General features: G+C 48.6%; 1 protein-coding gene across 2 annotated transcripts in view; it reads right to left on the bottom strand.

The window, feature by feature from the left end:
- Positions 1-1311: 1311 nt before the first annotated feature.
- LOC144124914 (polypeptide N-acetylgalactosaminyltransferase 5-like) overlaps positions 1312-14220 on the bottom strand; it is a 29657-nt gene continuing 16748 nt past the window's right edge. The window contains exons 6-12 of one of the 2 annotated variants that reach the window (XM_077657860.1): positions 12955-13125; positions 11184-11301; positions 9145-9331; positions 6961-7103; positions 6010-6123; positions 5620-5760; positions 1312-1813 (exon numbers count right to left, since the gene is read on the bottom strand). In XM_077657860.1, the coding sequence (XP_077513986.1) occupies positions 1664-1813; positions 5620-5760; positions 6010-6123; positions 6961-7103; positions 9145-9331; positions 11184-11301; positions 12955-13125 (1024 nt within the window). In that variant the 3' untranslated portion in view covers positions 1312-1663. The remainder of the gene's footprint in view (positions 1814-5619; positions 5761-6009; positions 6124-6960; positions 7104-9144; positions 9332-11183; positions 11302-12954; positions 13126-14220) is intronic. The other variant, XM_077657861.1, reaches the window with a different exon arrangement.

Below are 14220 nucleotides of genomic sequence, written 5' to 3'. Positions count from 1 at the left end.
CGGGACGCCTGCAGCCGGGGTCACTGCACGGCGATAGGCATCTTGGTTCCCACGGCCGGTCCCCGCTTGGTTTATTGGATTCGAGACGGAGGACTCTGCTGCCGTTTGTAAACAACATTGTTCCCGGAAGATCGACCGTGCGGTACGGAGGCAGTTAGCGACCGCCAAAACCGAGCAGGGGTGGCTCACCCCTTCAACTGTGCCTGCTCGCCGGCGCCTCGCCCATTCGGACTTCCCGGAAGACGTGTCCGGCTTGACAGCGTGAGAACTGTCGTTCGGACGCGAAGACAACGCTCTCTCTGGTGGGGGCGATTGTCCAGCGGCACCCTCTCTCTCTCCGGCGGGGCATGCGACGGGGGCGTGTCCCTATGTAAAGTGGTGTGTGTGTGTACGACAGCGCAAGTTAGGCCACGCCCAACCTGGCGAAGACCCCCTCGAACCTGGGGAATCCTAGGGACCGGACCCTTTTTAAACCGGACGACGAGTGCCATGAGAAGGAATCCTCGATCATCCTCAGATCTTCTCAGATCCTCCGACCTTCCCCCATCACCCTCCAATGGGTTCCTAAATCTTGTAAATAATGTAAAATAAACCCCCTGTACAGTTTCCTTCATAACCAAGTCCGACAACGTCATTCGGAGAAGGGACCTGCGGCGCTGAAAGAGTCAGCTCACTCAAGGACCCCTCTTCTCCAACAACCTGTAGTCTTGGACTGCAGTGAACGCCTTGGAGCGGTCACAGGCCTGATAACGGCTCGGGCTGACGAGGGAAAGTGCATTTTAGGAATAGCCCACTCCTTCGGCCTCGTGCATTTCTTTCGACAACCAACAAAGGGCAGTAACCTTGCGACAATGACAAGCATATACCTATATGATGAAATCAAGCCAGCCTGAAGCACAGAAACGAAAATTATTTATATACTGCCTCCTTCTCTGCATCCTCCCCTCACCTTTAAGGAATTGTGACTTCACACACATCGTTTATAGCTGTGGAGTTACGATACATGTACACTTTATCGGTAGTAAACACGCGAACACAAAAGTGGCACACTTACTCTGATGAACTCACCACATGGTTGTGACCATTTTGCCAATTCCATTGTGCTGGAAGCGTCACATATGCCAATTAGACAAAGCACTGTAATGGCGCGGCATTGATCCGAACAGCTATATCCCAACAAGAACGTTCATTACCAGCCCTTGTTTGTCTTCGTCTCCAAATTCAATCCGTCGTGGTCTTATACCGCAGCACTTTCTGTTCTGCTTACGAATTATGGTTCACGATCAATCTACCTTAGAAAAAAGAAACAAGTGCCGGTAACAATAATAATTTTATTTACATACATATAAATACGAACTTAAGTTAACAACCCTGCATGTTGACGAGTGATATCTTTTCTTGTGCACCACCAGATGTGTATGTACATGGCACTGAGATGTCTGTAAACGCTGAATATCCTGAAAAAAAAAGTGTTAAGCCGCGGAATTAGTAGCTATTGTGCTATGTACAATGTTGGTCGCGTGAGGATGATTCCCTGGTAGAAATGTTAAATTATAAGTCAAAAGACTGCTTTCCCGAAAAAAAACGAAAACAAAAAGCGTCCTCAAAGCAGACATCTCCACGCTTGCGTTAACTTCGTGGACAGGGTTCGGAAGGCTACAGCCTAAATGGTTAGTGTCTTCCAGTCAACAGATTCCATGATCCACTTCTGGCTGCGTCCTCCGTGGCATTCTTGCAGGCGGACGCCCTGAGGGCCGCGTCGAGACGGCAGGTCCAGGCACAGCTTGCTTATTTTGTGGACGATTTGCTCCGTCTGTGGAAACGCAAAACACACGTTGTCAGTGTTAGACTACAGCAAGGAAGGAAGGTTTTGTCCTACGTGGTTTGGTTTGGTTTGGTTTATAGGGCTTAGCGTCCCAAAGCGACTCAGGCTATGAGGGACGCCGTAGTGGAGGGCTGCGGAAAATTCCGGTCACCAGGGTTTCTTTAACGCGCACTGACATCGCACAGTACACGGGCCTCTATCATTTCGCCTCCATCGAAATGCGACCGCCACTGCCAGGATCGCATCCGCGTCTTTTGGGTCAGCAGCCGAACGCCATAACCACTAAGCCACCTCAGCGGCACGTTGTGTCGTACGCCCGTTTCAGTTAAGCTGTGGGAAAAACTAGCATAAAAAAGATGAGCCCTTGAGCCCTTGGGGCTATAGCGCTCTGCTTAGGTAGACTAGTGTAGGTTTATGGAGCCACATATGAGGAGTTCAGTATTGAGAACATTACAATTCGCTCCATGCCTTCTACTCACTGCCTGTGATTCTAACTGCATAAAAGAGCTTAATGCAGGTGACAAACAAGCACTACGCGCATTGTGAGTGATTATCGCTGCATTTTCTTGTTTTGACCTCCGGAAGTAAACAGTGTATGGATTAATACAGTCATTTTAGCTGTGCTATGCTGCGCCTCGGGAGTGCCAATGCTAGGGTGGCAAGAATGGTTCTAGCCAACTTACCAAGGTAAGGTCATTGGATTTCTCTAGTTCTCCAATGTCCTCACTGCTCGCGCGCCGCTGCGAGTGCGCTGTGCTTCTCGGGTGCCGTAGACAGTATAGTTTTTATTCTTGCGGCGTGGTCGCGTGGTTTGACCGTTTGACAGCGTGTTTGATGTGCTTGACGATACCGACACTCAGCTGGTTTCACAATGCCACGATTAGTGACAGCGGTACAGAATGAAACCGCGAGACAACTTCCCTTGACCAGAAGGCAGCCATAATCAAAGTAGTGCATCAGGTGTGAAGAAATGTCAAATACCGAATGACCCTGAACAAGCTGTTTACAATATCGTCGATGCTAAATGAGCTAGACAAAAAAGTGGCAGGTGTTCCGCAGTTAAACCGAGTAAACCTGCGAAATCAGGTGTTCACTCTTCAATTGGAGGGGAGACTTAAACTCTGCTTGCAGGGTGTGACGCGATATATTTAGTGGGCTAACGAACATATATGCAGAATTGGTCAGTCTCTGCATTACATTCATAGATGGCGGCGAGTCCGCATACCACTACCAGTGCAGCGGTTAAGCGATGCGGCACTGCACTGGCAGGTGTCTGTTTCTGTCACAGCCACCCGCAGGAATTGTGCGATCTATGTTTCTTTTCCCGAACAACCTCTCGCGCAGCACGCGCTTCGCTGCTCCGAACTTACCCGAGTAACCCGGATAAGCTCGGGTACTAACTCGGGTCGCTAGGCAACGGCACAAGATCATACGTAGCTACGGGGCAAAAATATGGGTTTTGCGGCATAGTATTACCAGTGTTGGCGGACACGAGAAAACCGGTGAATCATTTTAAGTAGTAAGCTGTTTGACTCATTTATAATAACTAACTTTTTAACTAGCAGAGTTAGGCGCCTAGCTGCGATTCGTGATTTCTAGCCGGTTGTTAGTAATAGCCATATCAGTTTTTAGAACTTCGAAAACTCGATTACCCTTGTCGCTGTGGCTCGAAAAAATTTGGCTTTTTGGACTAGTTACGCGAACTGGAAGGGTCGCTTTGCCTGCATGCTTTCGAGAGCGCATGTGTTTTGGCAGGATTCAGCCAAACTTTGTTGAGCCACAGCGGCGAGGCTAATCGCGTTTTCGAAATTCTAAAAACTGAATGGCTATTACTAATGACCGAATACAAGTCTCTAATTGCAACCAGTTGCCTGTCTGTAACAGCTAAAAAGTTAGTTATCAGAAATTAGTTAACCGGCTTACTGAAGGCAATTCACCAGCTTTCCGGTGTCCGCCAGCACTGGTAATACTGTGCCGCAAAAGCCATGTTTTTACCCCAAAATGCCTATTTTTGAAAATTTTTGAAAGTTCGCTGAAACACCCGGTATATTTTTCAAGCATTTGAGAACACTTTTCAACTGGTTTTTCTTGAGCCTTCGGTCTAGGTCTGGCGTACGCGTGCCAACTCTCCGCTAGACAGTTCCGTAATGCACTGAAGCGGTGTGGTCAAGGTGCTCATGAGTCATGCGGGGAAGCCAACCGTAACGGGCACTGCGCTTAAATCGCCGCCACTTGTCGTTTGTCACAGCAGCCCATACAGGCTTCAGTGCCTCGCAAACAGGCGTAAATATTCTGAATATGTTACTAGCAGTAGTTAGAACATTATTCACCCAAGAAAAATTATACATTCTGAAGCCCATACGGACGGCGGGAAAAGCGGGTGCGCGTTGGCGAGGCTGACATATCCGGTTCTTGTCCCAATACCGAGCGTTCACCTAAGATGTTCTGCAATTTTTAAAGACAGGATTATTGAGTTAGAAGCGTGTTTTTTTTTTGCGGCACTGCATTGTCAACGGTGTAGTTCATCAGACTAGGGCTAAGACGTGCTAACTAGTTAACTTGTTAACTAATATTGAGGAGCTAACTTTTTAACTATTACCGTTAATCTCCTCATTTACTGAGAGGCGTGTAGCCTACACCAAATAATTTCATATCAGCTACTACAATTCTGAATGCGCAGTTGCCCTCGGCGCTATAGCCCAACAAATTTTGATTATGTCGACGATTTACATGAACTTGAGGGGTTGCTTTGCCTGCAAGCTTCTCGAAACCGCGTTTATTTTGGCGCGATACTGGCAGAATGTGTTGGGCCACAGCGCCGAGGGTAACTGCGTTTTCGTAATTCTAAAAACTGATATGGGTATTATTAACGGTGGTCAACACGCTTCTCAGTAAATAAGGAGACCAATAGTAGTAGTAGTTAACAATTGACAGACGAGCGCAGCTCTTCACACGCCACCTGTCAGCGCTGGCAGGTGAAGTGTTACGCTGCTAGTCATCCTCTGGGACCTTCCCTTGGCAGCCACCTTCCAGGTGGCCTATCGCTCTGCTACCTGGACAACCAGTTACGCCGGCGGCGCCAACGACTATACGACGACTGTGACACGGAACGCACTGAACGGGCGCCTAAGAGCTGCGCTCTGAAAGTAGCTGTTCAATATCAGTTAACAAGCCAACTAGTTAGCGCTTAATAGCTTATTCACATGCGATAAGCCGTTGACAATGCTGTGACGAACAAAGCGCTCTTCTGGCTCAAAAAGCCTATTTTTAAAAATTGCAGACCATCCTAGGTAAAACACCTGGTATGTTGGGCCGCGCCGGGGGCGTTCGGCGTGCGTGTTGAACGCTCCAACCACACAAATCGGCGACATACTCTAGGCTAACTGAGTTGTCTTCGCGAAGTCTGAATGGTGGAGCTACGATCATAGGCACCAGCGGCTATAACGAAACATTGCTTAACCGCTGCACCAATGGTCCAGGAGGGCTATGAGGACTCCCAGGGACTTCATGAGTGTAAAGCAGAGAGTGGCATCCTGCATATATGAGAATGAAGCCATTACGCTATCGCGTCATACACTGAAGCCGGAGCTTATATATCCCTTCCAATTTTTTTAAGTCCTCGCCTTTGCTACGAAATGGCAGGTGCTCATCTTTGATAAATAGAGAATCATGTGGAAGGTGATATGCACAACCTTACGTTTCCATAGTCTCAGCGGTATACAATGCTGTGGCCTTATCACAGAAGGTCCACAATCTACATGTGTCGGGCAGTTTAAATGCGCATCGATGCTCACCTTGGGATCGTAGCGCCACTTCTGCCTGGACAGGTTGTTGCAGGCTATCATGACCACATTGGTGTTAGCCTGGGACTCCGGGGAGTCGAGGCAGATGGCTTCGTCCGTCATGATAAAGCCTTCTTCAGAGAACACGAAGTACTGAAAAATGATCAAGAAGTGCACACACGCAGCCTTAGGTTGTGGAAGAATAAAAATCAGAGGTACAGAACTTGACGAGTAGTACCTTGGGAACACATTAAATGTTCCGGTTTCACATATCTCTGTTTTCAAGGCACGATTTAAATTTATCCCTGAAGCCCATTTGTCTCTGCTTATAATTCAACCGTCGTGCTTTACTGAACACAGATTCACCGCTGTTGATTTGTGAAGGGTGAAGGCGATCAGTACCTGCATGGGGTAATGAGTCAGCGAGCATTCTTCGAGCACGACTTTCCCAACCGGCTGGTGGTAGCTCTTCGAGCTTGGTCGCACGAAGCATTTCCCGGTCTTCTTGTTCCTCACCTGAATGGAGACGAGAGGTGTTTCAATCGAAAGCACCAACTCAACATTTGATGAAGCCCGTAATTTCCACTCCTCAGTAACCTGATTGGCGAGTGCTGCGTATAGGGTACAGTTACAGTACGACGAATACGTAACAGCACCTGAGTATTGATTATAAGACATATCGAAACGTATGCCCCTCTTGAAGGGACGCTTCACACAACTCCGTCTAATTTTAATTGTCATTAAAAAAGACTATTCTATGGCTCTTTCTGGGCATGTTTTTTGTGCGACTTAAAAAGACATTTATTCTTGAGAAAGTCGGGTTTTAAAATTTCCCGCCCCTCGGTTCAATCTCGTGACGTTGAGTTCGAAAGGTGCTCCGTTATTATCGTCTGAGGGTTGATGGCGCTGCTGTCCGGCCTCAAGGATCTTTCAACAAACTTCTTTGGCGTCACGGCTGGTGGATTCACGTGTATTCAATTTTTTTAAATCTTTTTTTTTCTGTGAAAGTAGCGTCCCTTTAACTGTTTGAATTCAGCCATATTATACTAGTGCTGCATGACAGGAGGGAGGGAGGAAGAGGAGTGAGAGCGAAGGGACGGTGCTGCTTGTTCGCGTCCTGCAGAAGTCGTGCTAAATATTTGGGTAACTGTGCTCAGCTTTGGCGGGGACTTACAAAACCAAGGACCCTTCTAATGCCTGGCTCCCCTGTCGGAAGAGCGGTGCACAGTGAAGAAAGGCTTCTGAGAGAGGATACCCAAGCTGAGTGAGGATTCTAGCTTGCGCAAGTTAGTCGCTACAGTGAAATCGCCTACCTCTCTGCGTTTTTAAAGCGAAACTTCGCCATATCCTCACCTTTCCGAAAAACCTGTTGTCGCTTGGCAGAAAGTTTTCTGGCCATACTTTTTCGAGGTACCACTGGAAACTCTTGCATTGCAGCCTCTCCCGGAGTTTCTTACGCTCTGCCACGTCCTGCGGAGTGTAGCTCTTCTTCATCTCTGCGAAAAATAGAGGGAACTTTTTTTTTGTCTGACGCGATGTTCAAAAGGTGAATGCCAAAAAAAAAATTATCCAGGATATACAAAGCGAAAGATGTCGGCGTTCACTGTGTTCATTGGCGTTGCCGTTGGCGTTGACTGTTCTAGACGGCGATGACTTTAAGGAAAGGAAGGGCGCATAACTGGCTCCCTGGATATGCGGACGCTTCATTCGTGCTTTGATACATGTGGCGGTGGTGAAAGAGAGAGAGAGATGTGGCTGGAATGTATTAGCGCTGACAGCATTGTGGCTGACATGTGGCATTGCAGCAATAGCTATAGGCCGCTGCGTTCATTTGGTGATCAATCTCTCGCCATCAGCCATTAACTGCATGCCAACTCCCTTACGGCGCGGTTCAGGTGTCCAACGATATATAAGACAGATACTGCGCCATTTCCTTTCCCTCCAAAAACCAATTATTATCATTATTATGCCGACTCCCAGAATGGCAGGGAGGGCGCGCTGCCTACCCAGTGTGCGGAACGCAATCAAAGCAGGCTTATGCAGTTGGACACCAACGCCACGTACAAGAAAGCGAGATGTAGATGTACGTGGCTCGGTGCTGCTAGAGCCGCATGTGCAAGTAGTGACTAGGGGGCGAGAGAGAGAGAGAAATATCCGCGGCGAGGCGCGCGTTGTGACGTCATGTGCCTCCTTGGTGCACCGCCACGGCGAAATGCAAGTTCGCGGCCAGTAAAGCTTACACTTAAAAAAAAAACTGCGCGAAGACGACAAGACAAGAAGAGGCACAAAGACGCACATACAAAGCTTCTTATTGTCCCGTCGTTTTCGCGCAGTTTTTTTGGTATTCACCTTATGCACCGACTAGCCCAACATCACGTCTTATTTCAAAAGTTGCTCACCTGCACATTTTATAACCAAGGCTAACTGAAGGATTCTAATCCCTCGTACAGTATCCTCCGCGCTACTTGTTAATAAGTATAGGAACCTTATACGCTTCAATCCTAATCGCTTTGCATTTCGAGATCACTGCCAAGCCTGCTCGGAGGAGAATCGGGTCGCCTGCGAGCCTAGCCTGTCGGATTGTAGAGTGTTAATCAAGAGTCGTGACAAAACTGAACGTGAACTTGTACAAGCCTTTTATATCAAGAAACGGGGAGTTGATTGCATTAGTGATACGTCAGTGGTTCCTCGGGGGAGTGAAATGGTTTTTCTTTATGAGTATATTTAAACACGTGAATGTTTGCGGTCCACGCCTTGGCGCATGGGTAAATAAGCTGCTATTGTAAATAAGCTTGTTGAAAGTACAGCGCTCGCCCCGTTCCGTCACTACGTCCGAATTCTTATTTTCGCGCTCCTGCGTATTTCCTGAATATGCACCAACACGCCCAGCTACAAGTAATTCTTATCCACGTAATATTTCCTGAATAAACCTACAGCAGTATTGTTCTCAGGGACCTAGCAACGGATTTCGGCCGAAATTGGTTGCCTTGAAGAATGTTTAGTTCACATTAATATAATCATTTGGTCAACACTGGTGGTCTAGCCTTAATACTGTTGGTAAAACGCGCAGAGGTCCAGCTACAGGAAGTTGTATAGAGCGTCGAATAAAACCGAAGAAGTTGCCTTTTACGGAAAGACAGCTTTAATGTGAACAATTTTTCCCCGAAGGCTCTCGGCACTGCGTACGCTCGCCCGCTATTGTAGCAATTGCGACGGTGCTAATTTGGGCACGCTATGCATGCAAGCTTCCAGTAGGGGCCTGGCGCGGAATGTGCGAAACACGAGCTGCTGCAGCTAAACTTTCACATTTCGGCCGCTTTCTAGAGCAGCGCTTTCAATGTTAAGCTATATATCGTAGCGAAAATTGCACTTATTAAGTTAATACTGGCTGCCTGAGGCTATTCGGCACGTGTCAAAACCTCAACACAAGGGCGCCTCTGCATTCCGCTTTCATAAAAATGGTACCGCTAGTGCCGGCATCGTCCTCAACAGGCTAGGTCACTAGGTAAATAAGTGTCAAGGCGGGTGGACGCTCACCGCGGTTGATGTTGAAGTAGAAGTTCGCCCACTCGTCCATCCATACGGCGGCGACCCTTGCGAGGTTGGCGAAGAGCACCTTGCCCACGCCACCCGGCTTCGGGAACGTGTAGGGTGACGTGCGCCGGAACAGGTGGCCCACGTGTGAACAGGGCACCACCTCCACGGAGCCGCCGCATTGCCAGATCTGCGCATGCGCGCGCAGGAGATGCAAGCACGGACCCCTCAATGACTATATAGGTCAAGTAAACGGCATGCGCTGTTTGTAGCACTCACTTCCCATTGCGATTACGTAATACGCACCACAACTATATCTGCTAGAGGTTGAGGTAGAGGTTGTTGCAAGCTACTGGTGGGCTAGCTTTGCGGATTCTGCCGGCAATCGCTCCACTGTAGCGGCACTTAAATGCTAAATAAGGTCCAGAAATTGGGCACATACCTGAGATCTGACAGATCTGCATAGCTCTAAACCCAATCACCAATAACACTTCCCCTGTGTTATAACCTATGGCACTGACTGCCAGGAACAGTCCTGTCATAAGCAAGTTACGTAACACTTCTAGTCTCCGTTCACAATGCACCACCAGCGTCAGATGAAACGCGAACAAGAGAGCTGAAATGCCATAAAAACACCTATATATCTATAGCTTCTGGAGATAAAATACAGTCGCGGTTGATTAACGCTTCTAAAGCGCAATCATCACGCTTTCGATGTGAAATTAATTTTCCGTAGCACTGAGCTTTCCCTGCTTAAGGATCTCATTTTGCAGTTAATGTTTCAAATGCTTGGTTCTCATTCCATTCGACGCTGACAGCAGATTCCGTGCGAGCTTCGGACCAATTCAGTTGCTATGGGCATAGTATTAAGGCTTCGTTGAACGCATCTGCTGAATTTAGACGCCCTGGAGAACATATTAGAGAGTTTTAGTTTCACGTACGTAGAGGCTTCACGTACGTAGAGCTCTTACGGCTGACCAGTGCGCATGCGCAGGACGCAAAGGGTATGCTCGAGTCTCACGTACGTACGTGAGATTCGGATTTTTACGTTGCGGTCTTTGCGTTGCTTGCGTACGTAGCGTTGACAAACATGGCGGCGCCCTGTCCGCCGCCTCACAGCGATAACAGCTTCGTCGCTAATCCCTCGACGCGATATCGTGTTCTAAACTGTTGTATTCGCCATCGATTTGCCCATTCTTACCCTCGCATAAAGTTTCAAGCGACAAATGGCTTTTGTTTTTCAGACAGAAGGGCGATTTTTCACGTCAATGCCGTCGCTTTCCATGCAAATGCTTAGCACAAGGTATACCTTTGCTTGAAAAAGCCTGTCTAGTGTGCCTGCCGCCTCTGCTAGATAACAGGCTCTAGACCCACTCTTTAAATTAGTTTGGCGCCTTCTCTCCTACCCGCCCTCTCATGGTACTTGCCTATCCTAGTTTCAGTCAGTGGCGCCTTGTGCGTATTTTGTTTTGTCTGGTGTCAAGCACGGCGCTTTAGAAAAAAAACGGCAAGGCTCGGTGACATTAAGGTGCAGCCCCGAAAAACCCCTGCGCCCGGGGCAGAGCGCTTCGAATCTCCTCTAGGACTAAGGAAAGGGCCCGCCTGACAGTTGTTCTTTATTGCATTTTGCCTTGTATTGTCTCTTTCTCTTTCTCTCGAATTATGTCGACATTTCGCGGCGTGAACACAGAATAAAGAAATGTAGCCGCCGCGGTGGCTCAGTGGTTAGGGCGCTCGACTACTGATCCGGAGTTCCCGGGTTCGAACCCGACCACGGCGGCTGCGTTTTTATGGAGGAAAAACGCTAAGGCGCCCGTGTGCTGTGCGATGTCAGTGCACGTTAAAGATCCCCAGGTGGTCGAAATTATTCCGGAGCCCTCCACTACGGCACCTCTCTCTTCCTTTCTTCTTTCACTCCCTCCTTTATCTCTTCCCTAACGGCGCGGTTCAGGTGTCCAACGATATATGAGACAGATACTGCGCCATTTCCTTCCCCCCCCCCCCCAAAACCAATTATTATTATTATTAGCCATATCACGTACCCGGAAGGAGATCTCCATGTTCTCGCCGCCCCAAATGTCCATCTGGTCGTCGTACGCGCCCATTTCGTAGAAGTAGTCTCGCTCGATGGAGAACAAGCCGCCCGCCATCACGGGAGTCCTGGAACGCCAGCATACATACACCACATGAATGTGAGTCCCTCTGCTCGCATCTGTAAGCGACGAACACTCACCAAGCGTATAGTTGTTAGGAAGAAAAGTTTTTGCCAAAAGTAAAAAGGAGTTTACTTCTCTCTCCACCCGCCGCGGTGACTCAGTGGTTAGGGCGCTCGGCTACTGATCCGGAGTTCCCGGGTTCGAACACGACCGCGGCGGCTGCGTTTTTATGGCGGCGAAACGCTAAGGCGCCCGTGTGCTGTGCGATGTCAGTGCACGTTAAAGATCCCCAGGTGGTCGAAATTATTCCGGAGCCCTCCACTACGGTACCTCTTTCTTCCTTTCTTCTTTCACTCCCTCCTTTATCCCTTCCCTTACGGCGCGGTTCATGTGTACAACGATATATAAGACAGATACTGCGCCATTTCCTTTCCCCCAAAAACCAATTATTATTTACTTCTCATAAAGCTCTAAATTTCAGCACGGTAAGGAGAAACCTTCCAAGATCTTTATGGCAGCCATATGGGCTCTAAGATACGATTGATAAGCCAGCTATGCGGCCCTGCTACTGTCGACAAAGACGGTACACGTGCATCACGATGTCATCAATTATTAGGTTATATAAGAACTGTCTTTCGCTCCATAACTTTCTCTCAATTTATATGCACCATTGAAGCTTCTACCTTTATGGCTGATTATTTTTTTATGGTTCTGCTATAGACTGCTTATGAAAGCAATGCTTTACAAAGAATAAATGTTTTGTCGCATGTGTGAGAATCCGGCAGGTCTGCTTGAATATGCAAAGAGCACACGAGTGAATCCGATAAAGAATTCTCTCTGAGCGTTATGTAAAGGAGACTAAAATGAAACGGAGAAGAAAGTCGGGGTTCTTATTCCGAATTGCACGCTTTGCTTAACTGGCTCATGATATGCTGAGAACAAAAAGGCATGATCAGGCGTACAGGACGAGCACGAGTGTTGAGTCTACGCAGAGTTCGTTTTCCGAGGGGCTGTATTAGACATCGACGTGGTTGTGAATCCGCGAGGTTGAAGATATATAAACCTGTCCGGTTATTTGCTAAAACCCCAAGCCTTGACAAAATCACGAATGCGTAGCTCCAATTCAAAGGCAAGATTAATTATGCAGGTGTGCCAGTTGCCTCGCGGGGTCTGCCGAAGGCGGCGTAATAATAATAATTGGTTTTAGGGGGAAGGAAATGGCGCAGTATCTGTCTCATATATCGTTGGACACCTGAACCGCACCGTAAGGGAAGGGATAAAGGAGGGAGTGAAAGAAGAAAGGAACAAAGAGGTGCCGTAGTGGAGGGCTCCGGGATATTTTCGACCACCTGGGGATCTTTAACGTGCACTGACATCGCACAGCACACGGGCGCCTTAGCGTTTTTCCTCCATAAAAACGCAGCAGCCGCGGTCAGGAATGAACCCAGGAACTCCGGATCAGAAGTCGAGCGTCCTAACCACTGAGCCACCGCGGCGGGTACGCGGCGTACTTGAAATTAAAATTTTTACCGCGTCCTTCTTACGCGCCCCAGGTGGAAACAAGAGCTTGGGTATATAGACGGTCAAGTTTACTTTTCGAGAGCGTTTATTTTATTACTCCGACTGCCAAAGGAACGTTGTTGTCGTAAAGGCTTACCTGAAAGGCATCGTCGAGTTCCCTTTCCTTCGCTTGAGCTCTCTCTTGCCGACGGGGAACCATCGGAAATGCATCTCCCAGTTGAACGCTCCCCAGTGCATCTCGAAGCTACGCACGTACGCGAAACTGTCGTCGTTGATGATGTCGATTACCGGACACACCACGCGCTTCCTGCGCAGAGAAAAGCGCGCGACATTCGTATAACTTAACTCTCGTATCACTTAACGCCCCTCCGGGTATTGTCCTGCGCATGCGCACATGGCGCCCCGCTATTCCCATATACGCCCCTGACCGATAGGGTCACCCTATTTTAAAGGGGCTCTGAAACGCCTTCCGAGGAGAGCACATTAACTCACTTAATCCCTGCATTGTGTTGCCATGAAAACCAGAGCCAAATAATACTCTTCTACACGCAGCAGACGGCCCACAATAACGCGTCAAAATTGGCGAACTCTTCCCTGCGACTTTTTCATGCTCGCACCCTCCTCCGTCCCTCGCATCTGCGTAGATAAGGTGAGAGGTGGCCATTGGTTAGATTCTTTCAGACGTCAGGCAGCTGCCGTGGCCGCGGCCAATAAGCCGCTTATCTCCGGCGGGTCGGGAAGCTCTGCTCCCAGAGGGGGGTCGGCGAAGGAGCGCCTACCTTCCAGCGTGCAAAAAGTGACGAGAGGAAAAGCAGCGAAGACGCTGAAATTCAAATTTTAACTACAGATAACTCAGCTTCTACAAAGCGCATTTAAAAAATCTTTGCTGGACACTCTTCATGAAGCGGCGTGCTTCAATACCCCAGGCATGCCGCAACTTTATTAGAGCCCCCTTCACAGCCCCTTTAAATGTGCGAAATGATTCAGTTGCACCCGGCAAATGCGTACGTACAGTGATTTCCAAGCTCCTCTGTACTACTTGGCGGGTAAGCGAATCAGCCGTAGAGCCAAGCTTTGAGGCTCCTGTTCCATTCTGAGCGCTCCGAATAACTTGAGCAGCGAACACTGCCCTTGCATCCCATGGAGCCGTCCATAGCGCCAAGTTAGACACAGGGCACTCACATCTGGTCTCCACAGCTGTTCCACTTGTGCGCTATGTAGCATGAGATCTTTTGACATTGCACGCGTTGTTCGCGACGCAACGTATGTTGCAGTTTTAAGGAAGACGAAGAAACTAACGCTAATGAAAAAAGACAATGAAGCTGGCTGGCCTGCCAATGCTGCTGACTCAAGCGAGAAACTCCATCTCGAGCTCGGACCGTAGAATGATGTCGCCTCGCTG

Source organism: Amblyomma americanum, chromosome 3 (assembly GCF_052857255.1).
Source record: "Amblyomma americanum isolate KBUSLIRL-KWMA chromosome 3, ASM5285725v1, whole genome shotgun sequence".
In the NCBI taxonomy this organism is placed as follows: domain Eukaryota; kingdom Metazoa; phylum Arthropoda; class Arachnida; order Ixodida; family Ixodidae; genus Amblyomma; species Amblyomma americanum.
Note: the sequence above shows the minus strand (reverse complement) of the source record. Positions and strands in the feature narration are given on the sequence as shown.